The sequence below is a fragment of the Rhinolophus hipposideros genome (genome assembly GCF_964194185.1).
Source record: "Rhinolophus hipposideros genome assembly, chromosome: 22".
In the NCBI taxonomy this organism is placed as follows: Eukaryota; Metazoa; Chordata; class Mammalia; order Chiroptera; family Rhinolophidae; genus Rhinolophus; species Rhinolophus hipposideros.
In genome coordinates, this window is record NC_138068.1 from 26,793,761 (window position 1) to 26,809,408 (window position 15,648).

Consider the following 15,648-nt stretch of genomic DNA (forward strand, 5'->3'; position numbering starts at 1 on the left):
CAAAGACTTATTATCTAGTGAAAAACCTAGTATTCCTTATGAAAATAATAACTATTGTTTCATCAGAACATTTCTCATCAATAGACAAACCAACATATAGCTATTATCTATATTTGCTAAATTTCACATATTTAGCAAAAGGCTACACCTTCTTGGATGTAAGTATGCAGAAGTCTTTGCCTTATAGACCAACACATCTTGAATTAATATAATTAAAATTCATGAAGAAAAAGATAATGAACTGAGCCCAAATGACAAAGTTAAAGACAAACTCCTCCACATTCTGAGAGTAGCTTGATATCCATGCTTTAGGCACTACTCTAGTAAGACTAGAATTGTAGTTGGCTTTAGCCACCTGCATGAGAATGTTGTGAACTTGGATTGTCTAAAACTTAACTAAATTTCCAAGTGGTATAGTCACTCGGTAGTTTTCAGGGTTCTAAATATATGTGCATGAAGCACAGGGTGGTTATACATAGCGATTTCATATCAAAATACCTTAAATATATAAATCCTTAAGAGTAACCAGACTTTTTTTTTTGCAATTAACTTAGGTTATCACTGCCTTCTCTGGTTTAAAGGGGGGGGGGGAAGATAAACTTAAAAAAATTTATTTATTATTTTTTTTTAATTTATTATTTTATTATTTATTTTTTAATTTTTATTTTATTTATTTTATTATTGCTAAATACAAGGTACGAATATTAATTCCCAAGACCCTACATGTTACTATGCATATAATAGCGTGTGCTCTGGCTCCTAGCTCCAAGTACAAATTACCATAAAATCAGATTCTGGCCCATTACACTTCCTTTATAAGGAGGCATGTATTTCTTAGCCCCACACAAAATAGCAGCTACTCTCTGCTCCGGAAAGAACATTTTTCCCAAATGGAAAAAGTGAAATTGGGCCATCAGTTGGTGGTTCACTCTTTCCTTCTATAAGTGCTCCTGCATTTTACCAATTCCTTCTTGCAGTGTTACTTTCTGCTGATTGACTGTGAATATGGCTTCTACTTTTTTAAAAAAGGGAAACTTTTTATTAGAACAGACAGACCTCTGTTTAATTGGCTTTCATTTATAAAAGATTATAAAGACTTGAAGGTTAACTAAAGAAATTTGCAAACAGCACCCCCACATATTCTTTTGACTTGTTCCCTTTAACCTTACCCCTCTCTGCACTCCCCACTCTCCACATTCAGCAGATTACACTTCTTCCTGATTCGGTGAGGGTCCGCCCAACATCTCCTTCTCTCTTTCGCACCTACAGATTCATCTGCATTCATATACACCATTATCTTTCCTCTGGTCCCTGAGAGCCCCTTCTTGTTCAGCTGAGCCTTCTATGGCTACTGCTGTGGTCAGTCCATTTGCCTGACACGGCCAGCTCTCTCTAGCTAACTGGCCCGTGTACAACTCCCTAAAATGGTATGATACAGCTCTATGGTCTTCTCTCTACAGGAGGCTATACAATGACCCGGAGGTGAGCACTTTGACCCAAGGGCGCCAACCCCTCAGCTTCAAGCTGTAGAATCTTGCCCAGTGGTTGAGCTGCACCAGGTCATCTTGGCTAAGAATTTGCACTTGAATACACACCTGTCAGCTGTTGTGATGGCTGCTAGAACAAAGAGGCTGGATCTATAGAGTGAATCACTCATTCGTTCTTTGAACACATCTTACCCATGCTCTGAGCCAAACACTGTGCAAGGTGCAGGAATTTAGCATGTTCAGCATGAAAATAAGACAAAGTCATATTTTCATAGTTTATAATCTATTCACAAACAAAATTACTCAATTCCATAAAATCTATAAGAGGTACTACAAAAAGTCCTGTAACCTTGAATTTCACAGGGACCTTAACCTAGTTGAATGTGAGAGACTGTAGTAAGGCAAGTTGGTGGAGGGCGGGGGCAGCACAGATCTAGACAGAGGAAATACTCTGAGAAAGTCCCAAAGGAAAGAAAGACTGCAACAGATTTAAGGTACTGACCAGTATAGCTAGAGTATATTAAACAAGGTATATAACTTAAGTGTGATACTGTTTTGACATACTATCTTACACTAAAATTATTTCACACTGCTTTAGTAGACGGCAAAAAATACAATAAAGCTAAAAATAAAAATGCACAAGTAGGGAACAGTTATCTTAGTCAAATATTTCACCAACTTATTATACTAGCAAAATTTCACTTATTTTCATGTTACTTAAAAATCATAGCCCCACTATCTTTGTTATGTGCAAAATTAAATAGAGTCACAGCTTTCTTGGAAAACATGAGAGTAAGACACTATCTGGGGAGGTTTTTTGTTTTTTCCCCTTTGAGTTTACTATGTTCCAAGCAAAGTTCTAGTATTGGGCAAGCCATAAAGATATTTTCATTTAAAAATTAGGCCCACTCTAATAACAACTCCATATTTAGGATAAGCCAGATGAGGAAAGTGCTCCTTTAATTTAAAAAAAATGTTTTAAATTAAAACTTTACAATACCTGGTAACAGAGTTCCTCTAATTTCAAAGGTAACCTGAGACGGTGTCATTCTGATGGATTTATTTTAGGATGTTGTGCTAGGAAGAAAAAGAGAAGATGTCATTTATAGTATGAAAATATTAGCTCTAGATAGCTACCACCAAAAAACAAGTTACAAAGCAAACAAAACAAAACAAAAATGAATCTCAACAGTAAGCAAAAGATTTCAGAGACCTTATATATAGAGACTGAATTACTTAGGAAATATGTAGCAAATTTTAGGGCCTATAATGTTACCAATCTATTCCATAAGAATGTATAGACAAAAAAAAAATTTTTTAAAGGATTCAAGATTCTCTTGTCACATACTTTCTCTTCTGATAAGCAGCTGTTTTGAACTCAACCTATCTTTCCTGACCAAGTTCATGTTATGGTAGAGGGGGAAAAAAAAAGCAAAACAAGACAGAAAAAGCCTTGGCTCAACAGAGGATTTCTGCTTTAATAAAAAGGTTTCAACTTTAATAACAAGGAAACAACCAAAGAACTTAAGTATCGCCCACTGAAACAAACTAATTATGTTCTGCAACAAGCTTGCGAATGTGCTCTTTAGTAACTAATGACTAAAAAAAAAAACAACAACAAAAAAAACCAAAAACCTTTACCCACAAATCACTCTTTTCAGAGTTTCTCTTTATTAACCATAGGACCATCATTACGCCAGTTCTGCAGATTTGAATTTAGAGTCAACTCTGCAGATTTGAATTTAGAGTCTCAACTCTATGATCTATTTCCAAACCCTGTTGATTCTGGTCTCACATATATGCCTTTCTTTCTAAAGTTTGAACTTCATTCAAAGCCCTAAGTGTTCCACCTGTATTTTGGCTTCTAAATCTCTTCCCAGGAATACATTTCATGTCATTTAGAATAGTGTTCCTCAATATTCTTGGAATCACTTTGATTACTTACAGGTACCTAAACCCCTATGTTTTTGAGGTCTTTTACTGCATATCCACATTTTCTCTTTAATTGATTTTTCATTTCTTTGCTGTTTTCCCCAGCCAAACCAATCTGTTTACCATCCCCTAATTTAAGTACCTGAGGGAAGATAGGAAATAGATTTCTTTTTAAATATACAATGCCAATTCTCAAGGTCACACAATTTAATACAGAAAGAACTATATTCCACACAAAGGCACATCATATTCTACATAATATCCAATATCTCCTTCCCCCAAAAAATTTTGCACCACAATCCACCAATGTTCCTAAAAAAATTCCAGTGTCTTTATTCTGAATCAGTTCTATTAATTTACCATTTTAAAATATTTATTTGCATTTATTTTATACATTATTTTATATAAAGAGTCCTAAAGAAACTTTCATAGCTATTTATTTTCTATTTCCCCTTTGTTCTCCCTTGGCTGCCCGTGAACACACACACAACTCTGCACTGGTCACTTAATGAACACTGCCAAGTCAAAATTGATAATCTACAGTAGCAGTTTTCAGTGGAAGCAATTTTTTAAAAAAATTTTGTGAAGTGAACATAGTTTATTTAAAAATGTTTATTTTTTATTTTTTAAATTATAGTTGACATTCAATATTATATTAGTTTCAGGTGTATAGGTTAGTGGTTAGACATTTATATCACTTACAAAGTGATCCCCTTGGTAAATCTAGTACCCACCTAACATCATACACAGTTATTACAATATTATTGACTATATCCCCGATGCTGTCTTTTACATCCCCATGACTATTTTGTAACAGTTTGTACTTCTTACTCCCTTTCCCCTTTTCACTCAGCCTCCCACCTGGCAACCATCAGTGTGTTCTCAGTGGAGGCCACTCTGCCCTCCAAGGGCTATTTAGCAATAGTGGAAGACAGTTTTGCTTGTCACAATTGTGGGTGACGCTCCTGGCATCCAGTGGGTAGAAGCCAAGAGTGCTGCTAAACACCATAGAATGCATAGAACAGCTCTCCACACATAATCGTCCAGCTCCAAATACCAAGAAAGCTGAGGCTGAGAAACCTGACCTCTAACACCTATCCACAGGGGATTGTTATGGGGATCAAGAGTCCAGGCTCAGTGTTAGCTATAACCTGTGCATCATTCCATTTACATCAATTATAATAAAATGTAAATGTTGAACACACACACGCATGCATACACATACACGTGTACAAACAAGACCATTAGTCAAGCTATGCTGACTAATGGTCACTTGGATGTCACTTCATGTCACTTGGATAAAGACTTATTTGGCAATACTACCATTACAGTTAGAAAACCCAAGACTGTACTGGAGAAAAATCTGTTCTTGATCAAAATCATTTCTAAGATACCTATTCTACTTTCCAAGAATAAACACGATCTATTTAAAGCACATATATCCAGTTCTAGCACTGCCAAAGAATGTCCTAAATCTAAAAATACCTCTAGATTGTTAACCCCCCATAACCTATCATTATCCAAATATCTTAATAGTTCTTTTAACATGAAAACTGATATAATAAATCTGAGTATATAAACCTAAGAGTACAAATATTTCCTTTTCTTTTACTTATTTAATTAAAATTTATTGGGGGTAACAATGGTTAGTAAAATTACATAGGTTTCAAGTGTACAATTCTGAACACATCATCTATATATCACATTATGTGTTCACCACCCAGAGTCAGTTCTCCTTCCACCACCATATATTTGACTCCATTTACCCAATATTTTCTTTTCTAATATATAAAATGGCTCATTGAAGCACTGCAATCTTACATTTAAATTTATCTATAGCATATCAAGAAGAAATCTTAAGGCTAGCAAAGAAACTCAGCTTTTAAGTTACTGAATTAATTTTGAGACACAGCAGAAAGCCCCATCATCCAGTAAAACTGCTGAATAACCAACCTCAAACGCAACCTAACCAACCTTAATCTCAACCTGTAACTTGTACTTTCACCTCGTGTTTACTGCACCACAGTTCACAACCAAGGACAACCTTGTCTACCTAATTACATAGTACTCTATTCGCTGATCAATTTTAAATAACTATTTTAACCAATTTTAGGGAAATGAGATGTAATTATTTCTATGTATTAAATCCAACAGCTGACACAAAATTATCTCTAAATTTCTACTGCATTAAAATGGGAAAATCATCTAAATTTAAGGGAAATCAATTATTAAAATTGAGCCTTTCATTCTAAAAATTGCTTATAAGAGTGGCTATAGTAACTAACTGCTGTACACAGCTGCAGTAAATATACTGTACAAAGCTATATTACACAAGCACAAAAATACCCCCCAAAACCTCTCCAGATGTCAACAAAGAGCATCATCTTCCACTTAGATTGACAAAAGTCATATAATCTGATTTAATTTCCACCCCACTCCCTCAATTAATACCATACCAAATAAAAGCCTGGGGAGCTGCTGCTACAGCAGTTTACTTGATCAAGGACAGAGGCCAAAATTCTGGTGCAGGATTGAAGCGTATAATTCTGCCACCCAGCTACCACCAAAACAGTGGTGAGGAAGTAAAATACTGCTCTGTGATGGAACACGAAACTTACATATCCACCAATCAACACTTCCTCTTCATCCAAACAAGCAAAAAAAAAAAAAAAAAAAAAAAAAAAACCAACCACCCAACTTGGACAGGGGGGGAAGTCTTCAAGATACGCATAAAACAAAGAGCAAGATGAAAAAATACTAGACATTTTCCCATACCTGAGCTGACTGCATATGTAATTTAACCAACTTACCTATTATCTCATCGACAGATTACACTTCCTGAGCGAGTTTTTTTGGTTTGGTTTTGTTTTTTAAATATAACACCCATTTTTGTGCTTTTTGAAGATAAATTTTAAACAGCATTCTCATCCGAGATTTTGAGCAGCATTTAACACTACTTGAATACTTTTAAAAGATTCAAGCAATTAGCAAAATACAACATTGTAATTTACATTTAAAAACATTTCTGAGTTTACACTACCTGGCAAAATAAATTTTACTCTCTTCCTTCTGTCAAACTATTCCAACACATGACCTTACTAGTTTACCAGCTTAGGGGACAAAAAGGAGATTTACGCAAACCAAGGTACTGGAACTTTTAGTTTAGAGCTAAATTGAAGTCATGCGTATTTTTAGCTAAAACGTGTTTCTCTGGCCAAAAAGAACATCTCTCAGTGTTTTCCTCCAAATTTTTTCAAAGAAAAAAAAAGCTGTTTCCAATTCTCCTTGCTCTTTCTTAAACTCCCAAGAGGTCTGAGTCTCATAACTGGCTGTAAGAAAGGAATATATACATAAGTAATGCCTATGTTTTCCTGAGTTAATTTCTGTTCATTCTGGTGGAGGAGCATTATTACCTTACAACTCTGACCCCAGTAAACTTTGAGCCAATATTTTAATCAAGTGTATGCAGACACGAATGGATTTTTATTTAAGAAAGCATTTCTGGAAATTTCATTAAGCCACGTTAATTGTTTAATCAACTCTCTAAGCAATGCAGCAAAGTTTTCCCAAATGTTTTCCGTTTCATGTTATCTTGATATTACTTTCATACATATTTCATACATTTTTCCTGGTTAAGCAGTTACCCACAAAGATTTGATTCCTCCACCCACTTTTTTGTACGTATCAAATTTTACTCATTCTGCCACCGTGAGATTTGTTTTGTAGTCATGACTTCCCTGAGTACAGCTTTCCTCAGTCTGATTTCATCTAGAATATCGGTTCTCCCTAGTTCTTAAATCAAGAACGGATAGGGCCTCGTGCAGTTTTACCTGTTTATTTTGTGTTATTTGTCGTCAGAGCAGTAGAAGTGGGGAGAAGAACTGATAGCGTGTATTGACTTTTCCGCTAAGTCACAACTGTCAGAAATGTAGCAAGATGGGGAAACGTGAAGGCGCGGTGTGGTGGGCTGGGGCTGGGGCGAGACGGGGGAGGTGGAGAGTGTGAAGGAGCAAGATCCAAACCTCCCGCTTGCTTCCACCAGTCCCCCACGGCGGTTCTACACCAGACTCAACAGCTGCCCCAAGACGAAAGCATTCTCTCCAGTTCACGACTGAACTCAGGGCAGATTTCCTTTATAACCGGGCGGGGGGGGGGGGGTCAGAGGAGGGGCTGACGAGGCACCGAACCGACGGAGGCTTTCTCGGAGACGTCGTCCAGGCAAACTGCAGAGCTCTGGAGACGAGAAGCGGGCAGCGGTCTGAAAACTGTATCGAGGGCACGGGTGTCTATTCCGGGAACCTTTTCCTAAGAGGGCAAGGCACTTTGGTTTCCTGGAATAACTGGATTATCTGTCCCACGCGTGCCCGAGACCGTGGCATTCGCAATTTCAGTTGCACACGCAGTTGTCAGCACACGCGGCGAGTTGGGGACAGCTGGACCGAGGAGCCGGGCGAGGGGCGCGCGCGGCGGGGGAACCGCCGACTTCGCCTGCGTTTTGTTGGCTGGCTGGCTGGTGCCTTCGTTCCTTCTCTTGGCTCCGCTGACATTCGCGGCGTGTGATGCGCGCTCTGCATTCCGGAGTGTCGACAACCCTCCGCGCGATTTTCCGAGGGGAGAACGCAGGACCAGGCAGCCCAGGGGAAACGTGGCAGCAAACAATAAAAGTGCAATAAAGAGGTGTCACCACCGACTTACCCGAGCGCACGTCCAGGCCGCCGTGCTCCCCGGCGGGCAGCGTCCGGCCCGGGCGGGGCGAGCCTGCCCACCCCTCGGCCCCGCCGCGTCCCCGGGGCCCGGCCGCCCTGACAGCGCCGCGGCCACGTGGGCCGCCGCCGAGGCCCCCGCCCGGCTGCCCGTCTCACCTGCCGGGTCCGCGGTCCGCGCCGCCGCCGCCGTGGCCGCCGCGCCCGAGAGCGAGTGCCGCGGGCCGAGGAGCCGGGTTCCCGCGGTCCACGCCTCGCCAGCGCTCCCCAAGGCCGCCCGCGGCGGCGCCCAGTGGCAGGAAGCGGCTGCGCGCAAACCGGTTTCAGCTGCTCCAGACCAAACCGCCAGGCCACCCCGCGGGGCGGGGCCTGAGGGTCGGCGGGGCGGGGCCTGACGTCACGCCCGGCCCCCTCCCGGCCAATGGGTGGCCGCGCGCCGAGGGGGCGGGCCCTGCGTTCCTGGAAAGGGCCCGGGTCCGCGGCCGAGCGTGGCTGGGCATCCCTCGGGTCCCCGCGGTCCGCCTTTTCCGCTGACCTGGAGTCGCCGCGGGCGGCGGCGCAGAGGAGACCTGGCGATTGATCAGAGACGCATACCTGGGTCCCCAAAGCCACGTTACGACAACCAAGTCCCAGTGTGGAGGCTGGAACCGCACTTCTGAATTGTATTTTTTTCCTCTTCGAAAATGAGGGAAATTAGCAGGCCAGGTGTTTGCTGGAAAGTTTCCGTCGTTACAAAACAACAGGCACACTTGGATCACATGTTTAAAGTTGAACGTGAAAATTAGGTGACTTAAGATGTTGAGGGTTTGTTTATACCTTTGCTGTGCAAAGTATGGTGTGCGGGTCAGGGGCACCACTTGGGAGCTGTCAGAATTGCAGCCTCAGGACTACCACTGACCTGCATCATCAAAGCTGCGTTTAACAAGATCCGCGGGGTATTTGCATGCGAATTAAACTTTGAAGGAACTTTTCTGAAAGCTTTCTAGAAGCTTTCAGAACCTTTCTAGACCCGCTTTGCAAAAGTTGTAGTCGTGTATATCCTGAAAAGATCGTCCCTACAAAAGAAAAAGAAAGGGAGAGAGAGAGAGAGAGAAAGAAGGAAAGAAGAAAGAAAAGGAAGAGGTTTTTCTCTCCTTTGATGGTCCCAGAAAAATTATTCAGCATTGGCTAGGTACCTAACTTAAACTGTTATCTTTTCAGCATCAAAGTTAGCCTTTGGTTAACCACTAACATAAAGTTACCAAATTCATATAAATTAAGTGAGATACTGAAAATTAAAAAGAACCACCTTTGTTGGGAATGTTGAAGAACTCATAATAAGAGATAGCTTGAGTTGTCAATTGGTTCAAATGAGCCTACTGAGAAGGCGTTTGGATTAAATGAGCTCAGAGACATAGCCTCTGGTTTACAAATCAGATTGTTCACAGCCACATTTTATATCTGAACTTGGATTATATCCCAGGGCATTTCTGACAGGGTCATCCATTCAGTTAATAAATAATTATTAAATGCCTACTTTGTGCTAGGCACAGGATGCAGAGGGTTTTGGTGGCACTTGTTTTAATACCAAATTTCTTTAAAAAATTAATTTTTTTTCTAATTATTTACCATTATATACGAAAGTCTGGAAAGTATTTCCTAATAGCTTGGAGTTGATTTCATTCCTCTGCAGTTTGTCATACATACTACAGTGATGAATTTCTTTCATACGAGTTTTTTTCCTTTAAATGTTTATTATAGATCTTTATTTTCCTGTAGTCACCATTTAGTCAAGCAATCACTTTTCTAATGTTCACAGGTCAAGTTAATGGATCTCATCCATACTCCTTCCCTAAATCCCATTGAAATGACAGAAATATTATACATATTCGAAGGATGCTATCAGCTTTGTTTTGTGCTGATTCTTCTCCCAGAAATACTCATTATGACTTGGATAAAAGACTGGCCATTTGTGCTTGTCTCTTGATCACGCCACACAAATATTGTAAATATTCTCCTGAGTTATTCCACAATTGCTCTACTGTCAGAATCTTTTATCAGACTCAAAACACTATCAGTTTTGTGTGTTTCATTTACCTCAGTAGTGGCCCTGCTCCTCAAAGATACTATCCATCCATACCTTTCATTTCCTCTGCATTAGTCCAGGAACAATTTCCCAACTTACAGTATACACTTATTCTTAATGTAGGTGACAAAATTGTTACAGTTTAGTTTTTGCTATTGATTTTTCTTCACATTAAGATCAGTCCTATATGGAGGAAACCAAGGAAATTGCTGATTTCCAAAGCTATTAAGGTGCTTCAAATGTGAAACTTTAAATTAATTTCAAATTGGCTACAGCTTTTCTGGTGGTGCATTGCTTTTCAAGCTCTCAAATGCATGATAGGATCAAAATGTCTGGAGCAGAAAAGGTTCAAAGGGCAAGGTCAAAATGTCTTCCTTGAATTGTTTCTTTATCAGTGCAGTGGGAATTTAAACACCACAGGTTATTTCAGATGAAGTTTGAGAAGGCACCCAGCACCTAACACATTACCTGCTGCTCCCTAATTCTTATGTCTCTCCCAGGCCTTCACTGAAACTCAGTTCTATGAAGGAACTACCAGTTTCATCAAATGTAAGTCGATTGTAAGACAATACTAAGAATCAAAAAAGTGCTGCCCTTTACACTATACCATAGTACTGTATTATAACTTAGACTGTTTCATTTTACTTATTAAGAATATTCTTTTATACCTATTTAGACATAAATTTTAGTATATATTATTCTTGTGCATACATACAAAGGAAAATACAAGTGAAATAAATTATTTAGGTATTCTCAAACTTCTTCACATATATAGTTCAACCCTGAATAACATTGGAATGTTCTTGTTTTTCTAAACAATATTATCCAATAATTGATGCAGCTCTTTTTTTTTAAGTGTTCAAATATTATTCCTGAGATGTTTTCCAAGCCACTGATACCCATTGGGCAAGTTTTGATGCCATTACTATTTTTGATCCTAAGAGAAGGTACCAATGAAGGTCTACAGACAACGGTCAGGACTCCTACTTCAAATGGTCCTCAAATGGTTTGTACACTGAACCACGCAGGGGTTGTAGCTGTTAATCATGCCACTGGGAAAACAACCCCATTCGAAAGCCCAAGTGATGACAAGTATGTCAGGACTGCTGCCTGGCCATCAGTGATTTCAGAGGTTAAAATGATAAGAGGGGGATGTTAGAATGGATGAAATAAGGTAATATCCACCTTAACTCACAGAAGTGTGACTATTAAACTAATTGCATAAATAGATAATCTACAGTTACTGACCCATTAAATTTCCTTAACCATGTTTTAAATCTGTATAATAGAAAAGGGAGAACTTCAATTTTTTTTTTTTTTTATTTAATGGAAGAGTAATCTAGAAAGATTTGTCAGTCACTGTATAGAATCTCCTTCTCCACAAAAAGGGACAGTAGAATAACCATTGTTCATAACTGATTGGGGAAATCTTCCATTTAATTTTGACTAAAGCAACTTCTAATCTCTAATGAAGTCATTTGTAGGCCACCATCCCCATACAAAGGTTAGTTCAAATTTTCGTGTTTAGTTAGTGTAGCATTCTACAGAAAATCCTGAGTAGTAAGATACTGTTTGTAAACAGCTAGTATATTGGTGAAACAGTCTCTAAAGTAAAATTGCCACATGTAACATAATGTAACATAATTGTAACTCTGGAAAGTGTTCTGTGGACTCTTTCGGAGTCAAGACCTTGTAAAACTAAGAAAAGTTATGTTAGAAAACACTGAACTGAGCTGTTTTGTTTTCAGCCAATTTCCCTTGTTATTATTTTTCGGTCTTTCCAAACGCTTCGAAGTCTTGTACATTCTGCATGAATGTGAGTTCCCCAAGGAAATTCCCTTTACTGCTCAAGTTGTTCAACAATTGACAGGCTACCATTTTATCATTTTAGTGAAAATATTGATGACTGTCTGAAGAATGAGGGGCTGTTTTCAGGACATATCCTTACTCTGAACAAAATAACTCTTAAGAGCACTCCTACTACACACCAGCCTCAAAAACCCAGCTGCCCACACCAGACTGGCGGTGGGCCAAAGAGAGCTGGGACTAGAGTCAGGAAGGCAGAGGTTGTTGGCAATGGTGGCACATTTATTATGCGAATGATTTAGGTGAGCTGATTGGAGACAGTGATCCTGCTCTCTGTTCTACTGTTGACTTGCTGGCTTACCCCATACCTTTGTTATTTTACCTATAAAATGAAAATAAGTGTGGGCACTAATACTTTGTTGCTTTTATCTCTTATATCTCTATTTTTCCCTTCCTGTAATCAGGTCCTTAAGGACAAGGACAATATATTATTATTAATCTTCACATCCCAGCATAGTGCCTGGCACATAGCAGGTATAAACATGCTTATAGAAATCACTGACAATTTCAGGAAAGAGTAATAAATAATGGTCAATTCTAAATGTCAGTATTTAATCATAAACAATGCTTCATGTACGCATTGGAGAAGCAGGGATTCAGCTGCTGTGGGTTCCACTGCATGGCTTCCCCTTGTATCCATATCACCTTGTCCTGCTCTAGTCATCAACGATGGCATTGAGTCAGATGACATATCTGACCCACAACTGTAGACATATGGCCAACACAGTGAATTTGTTTTTTAATTTTTATTGGGGAATATTGGGGAACAGTGTGTTTTTCCGGAACCCATCAGTCGTTGTCCTTCGGTCTAGTTGTGGAGGGCGCAGCTCAGCTCCAAGTCCAGTCGCCGTTTTCAATCTTAGTTGCAGAGGGTGCAGCCCACCATTCCATGTGGGAATTGAACCGGCAACCTTGTTAAGAGTTCACGCTCTAACCAGCTGAGCCATCCGGCCGCCACACAGTGAATTTTTTATTATTATTTAATTTTCATGCACACCCTAACACAAAACAGACCCCACCACAGTCTGTTACCCACCCCATTGTCCCAATCATGCATTCTGTATGTTCTGCCTGGCTCAGATAGGCCTCTGAATTTGGATTCCAAAACAATAGGACAAATTCCGAATTATCTCAGTCTTGTTGAGTGAAAGAGAACCTTGTCTTCCTTTCATGAAACTAGGTGGATACCATGGCCATGTTCCTTACTGAATTTTCCTGCAAAAGAGCAAAGGTGTGTCCCAAGGGGCATGGAGAGGATGGAAATACCCAAACCATTTGAGATTCATCAGCATTACCATGAAATCAATTAATGTGACCGTACCTTAAAGTGCTAAGACATCAAAAATAAAAGTAATCAAATTATTTTCCCATAGGAGAGGAAAACCCCAAGTACCTATGAAAGTGATGGCAGTTAGAATGATGAGGCCATCTTTTTTTACTCCAGATTTCACTAACTGATAGTTGTTTTTTTTGAAATTTGAGTAAGTGGTGTTTCTTTATTTAACATATCTATATGACTCATGGTTAGATGACTAAGCTGTAGTGTGTATAGTTAATCAAATCCCATCAGAAATGGAAACTAGCTCCCAAATTATTTATTACCCAGTCAACCGTAGAAATACAGATATAAGAAACATCCAAACTTATAGAGAAGTTTTATAAGAGTTTATTTGAGCCAAACTGATGACATAGGCAGGGGAGCAAGATCGCAAGTGCTCCAGAAAATAGCAGTTTTGCTACTTCTTTTGTGCATTTGAAATTAAGGAGGGAACGTAAGGGAGATTGTGTGGAGGAGGGAGAAAGCATGGCAGGGATTGATTACAGGATAGTTAACAAGATCATGTGCTTTCTTGAGGGTGGTTATGTCAAAGGTATTTTTAAAAAAACAAAGTCTTTCATTTCTTTAACTGTGTTTGTCCAAGACCCATCACCTCCAAATCAAGTAGTTGTTTCAATCCAGTTGTGGAGGGCGCAGCTCACAGTGGTCATGTGAGGATTGAACCGGCAACCTTGTTATTCTCTAACCTACCGAGATATCCACCGCCCCTTCAAAGGTATCTTAACTTAAATGCACAGAAGCAATGAACAGGACTTGCTTAAGGCAAAGATAAACCTTTTACTAAAAAGTTATATGCGTGGGGCATGACTACCCACCATGACCTATCCAGCTAGATCACTCTGTGATCTGATCATACATTTCCATGGAACCCCCACCTCCTTGTTTTTCTGTCTACAGAAATGAGCATTAATAAATTCAACTAATGAGTTGGTCATAGAGATGTTTATTTTACTGGGTTTGGGGAGAGAAGTTGCAGGTAGAGAGTTTATTATAGAAAAGTTCTATAGAAAAATGGCATCACAGTCTAATAAAACTTGTCATTAAAATCGGGAATTATTTTCTTACGTCCCAGATCACAGTCCATAGAAACCACTGCCAAGACACCAATTTATGATTCAAATCATAGAATTATGGCCAAAGCAGGGACCTACTGTGTAAGGCAAACAGCCAAATTATTTTTGTAGGAGATCAAAATTTATCTTGGAAATTTTAAGGAATTCGGAGACTTAAGAATCCTGTAATAGCCAGAATCCTTTTTATGTTCAAAATAGTGCTGATTCTACAGTATGTCAAACTCTGCCAAACTAGTAAGATTTCCTCAAGGACATCTCTCTTTTCACCTCCCCTTTGAAATACTATTGATGCGAGCTGGCTGCGCAAAGTTCATGTCATAAGCTGTATTATGTATCTATAGTTTCAGAAGTCTTCCCTTTTGCTTGCTTTAAGTAATGCCCCAATTTTAGGACCTAGATGCAAGACGATGAGAAGGAGGAGGAAGAGGGAAGGAGAGTGGGTAGGAAATTAATTCTCCATAGTCTACCTCTCTGAAATAGATTCTACCACCTCTCCTAATTTATCCCTCCTCTTTTTAGTATCCCCCTGCCTCTCCATAATTGGATAATTATTGTCTCGCTAACTCCCACCTACCTCTCAAGCTTTATCTCTGACGCAAGCCACTCCCTTCCTTCCCAGCCATACTAAAGGATTTAGGGCTCAGTCTAGAACTTTGTCATTCAAAGTGTGGTCCTTGAACCAGAAGCATTGGCATTCCCTGGGAGCTTGTTAGATGTGCTGAATGTCCAGGCTCATCCCAAATGTGCTGAATCAGAAACTGCATTTTAACAGAATCTGTAGGGGAATTCATGTGAACACAAAGTTAGGAGATCTGCTCTCGAAGACCTTTCTGCACTGGCCACTCACCCACTTACCACTGTAAAATTAGCTCCAAGAAGCAATCAAGTGATCTGCAACTCATCTTGGAAACATGTCCTTACAAACAACTCCCTCCCTTCTCCTTAGTTCTACCTTTGTGGGTGTGACAACAATTTGCATGGGTAAATTTGCACAGACAAATGTTCATCACAACTGCAATGAACTCTGTGGAAGGTACTGCTTTCTGGTTTTCAATCTCCCCCTTCCTCTCCAACTAGATTGTAAACTCCTAGATGTCTGTCGCGCAGGGTGGCCTGCAGAGTCTCTGCTCCCGCTCCCCACATAAGAACGCAGGACATGGTGAGGCCAAAAAGGAACACCCAC

General features: G+C 39.7%; 1 protein-coding gene across 12 annotated transcripts in view; it reads right to left on the bottom strand.

Annotated features, from left to right (window-relative positions):
* GPCPD1 (glycerophosphocholine phosphodiesterase 1) overlaps positions 1-8,479 on the bottom strand; it is a 50,701-nt gene extending 42,222 nt beyond the window's left edge. For 3 of the 12 annotated variants that reach the window (XM_081033391.1, XM_081033399.1, XM_081033403.1), the window contains exons 1-2: positions 8,282-8,479; positions 2,488-2,564 (exon numbers count right to left, since the gene is read on the bottom strand). In XM_081033391.1, coding sequence (XP_080889517.1) covers positions 2,488-2,536 — 49 coding nt within the window. In that variant the 5' untranslated portion in view covers positions 2,537-2,564; positions 8,282-8,479. Of the gene's footprint in view, positions 1-2,487; positions 2,565-5,875; positions 6,044-7,249; positions 8,201-8,281 lie in introns of those variants that run through there. The other 9 variants (XM_081033397.1, XM_081033401.1, XM_081033396.1 and 6 more) reach the window with 7 other exon arrangements.
* Positions 8,480-15,648: the final 7,169 nt, after the last annotated feature.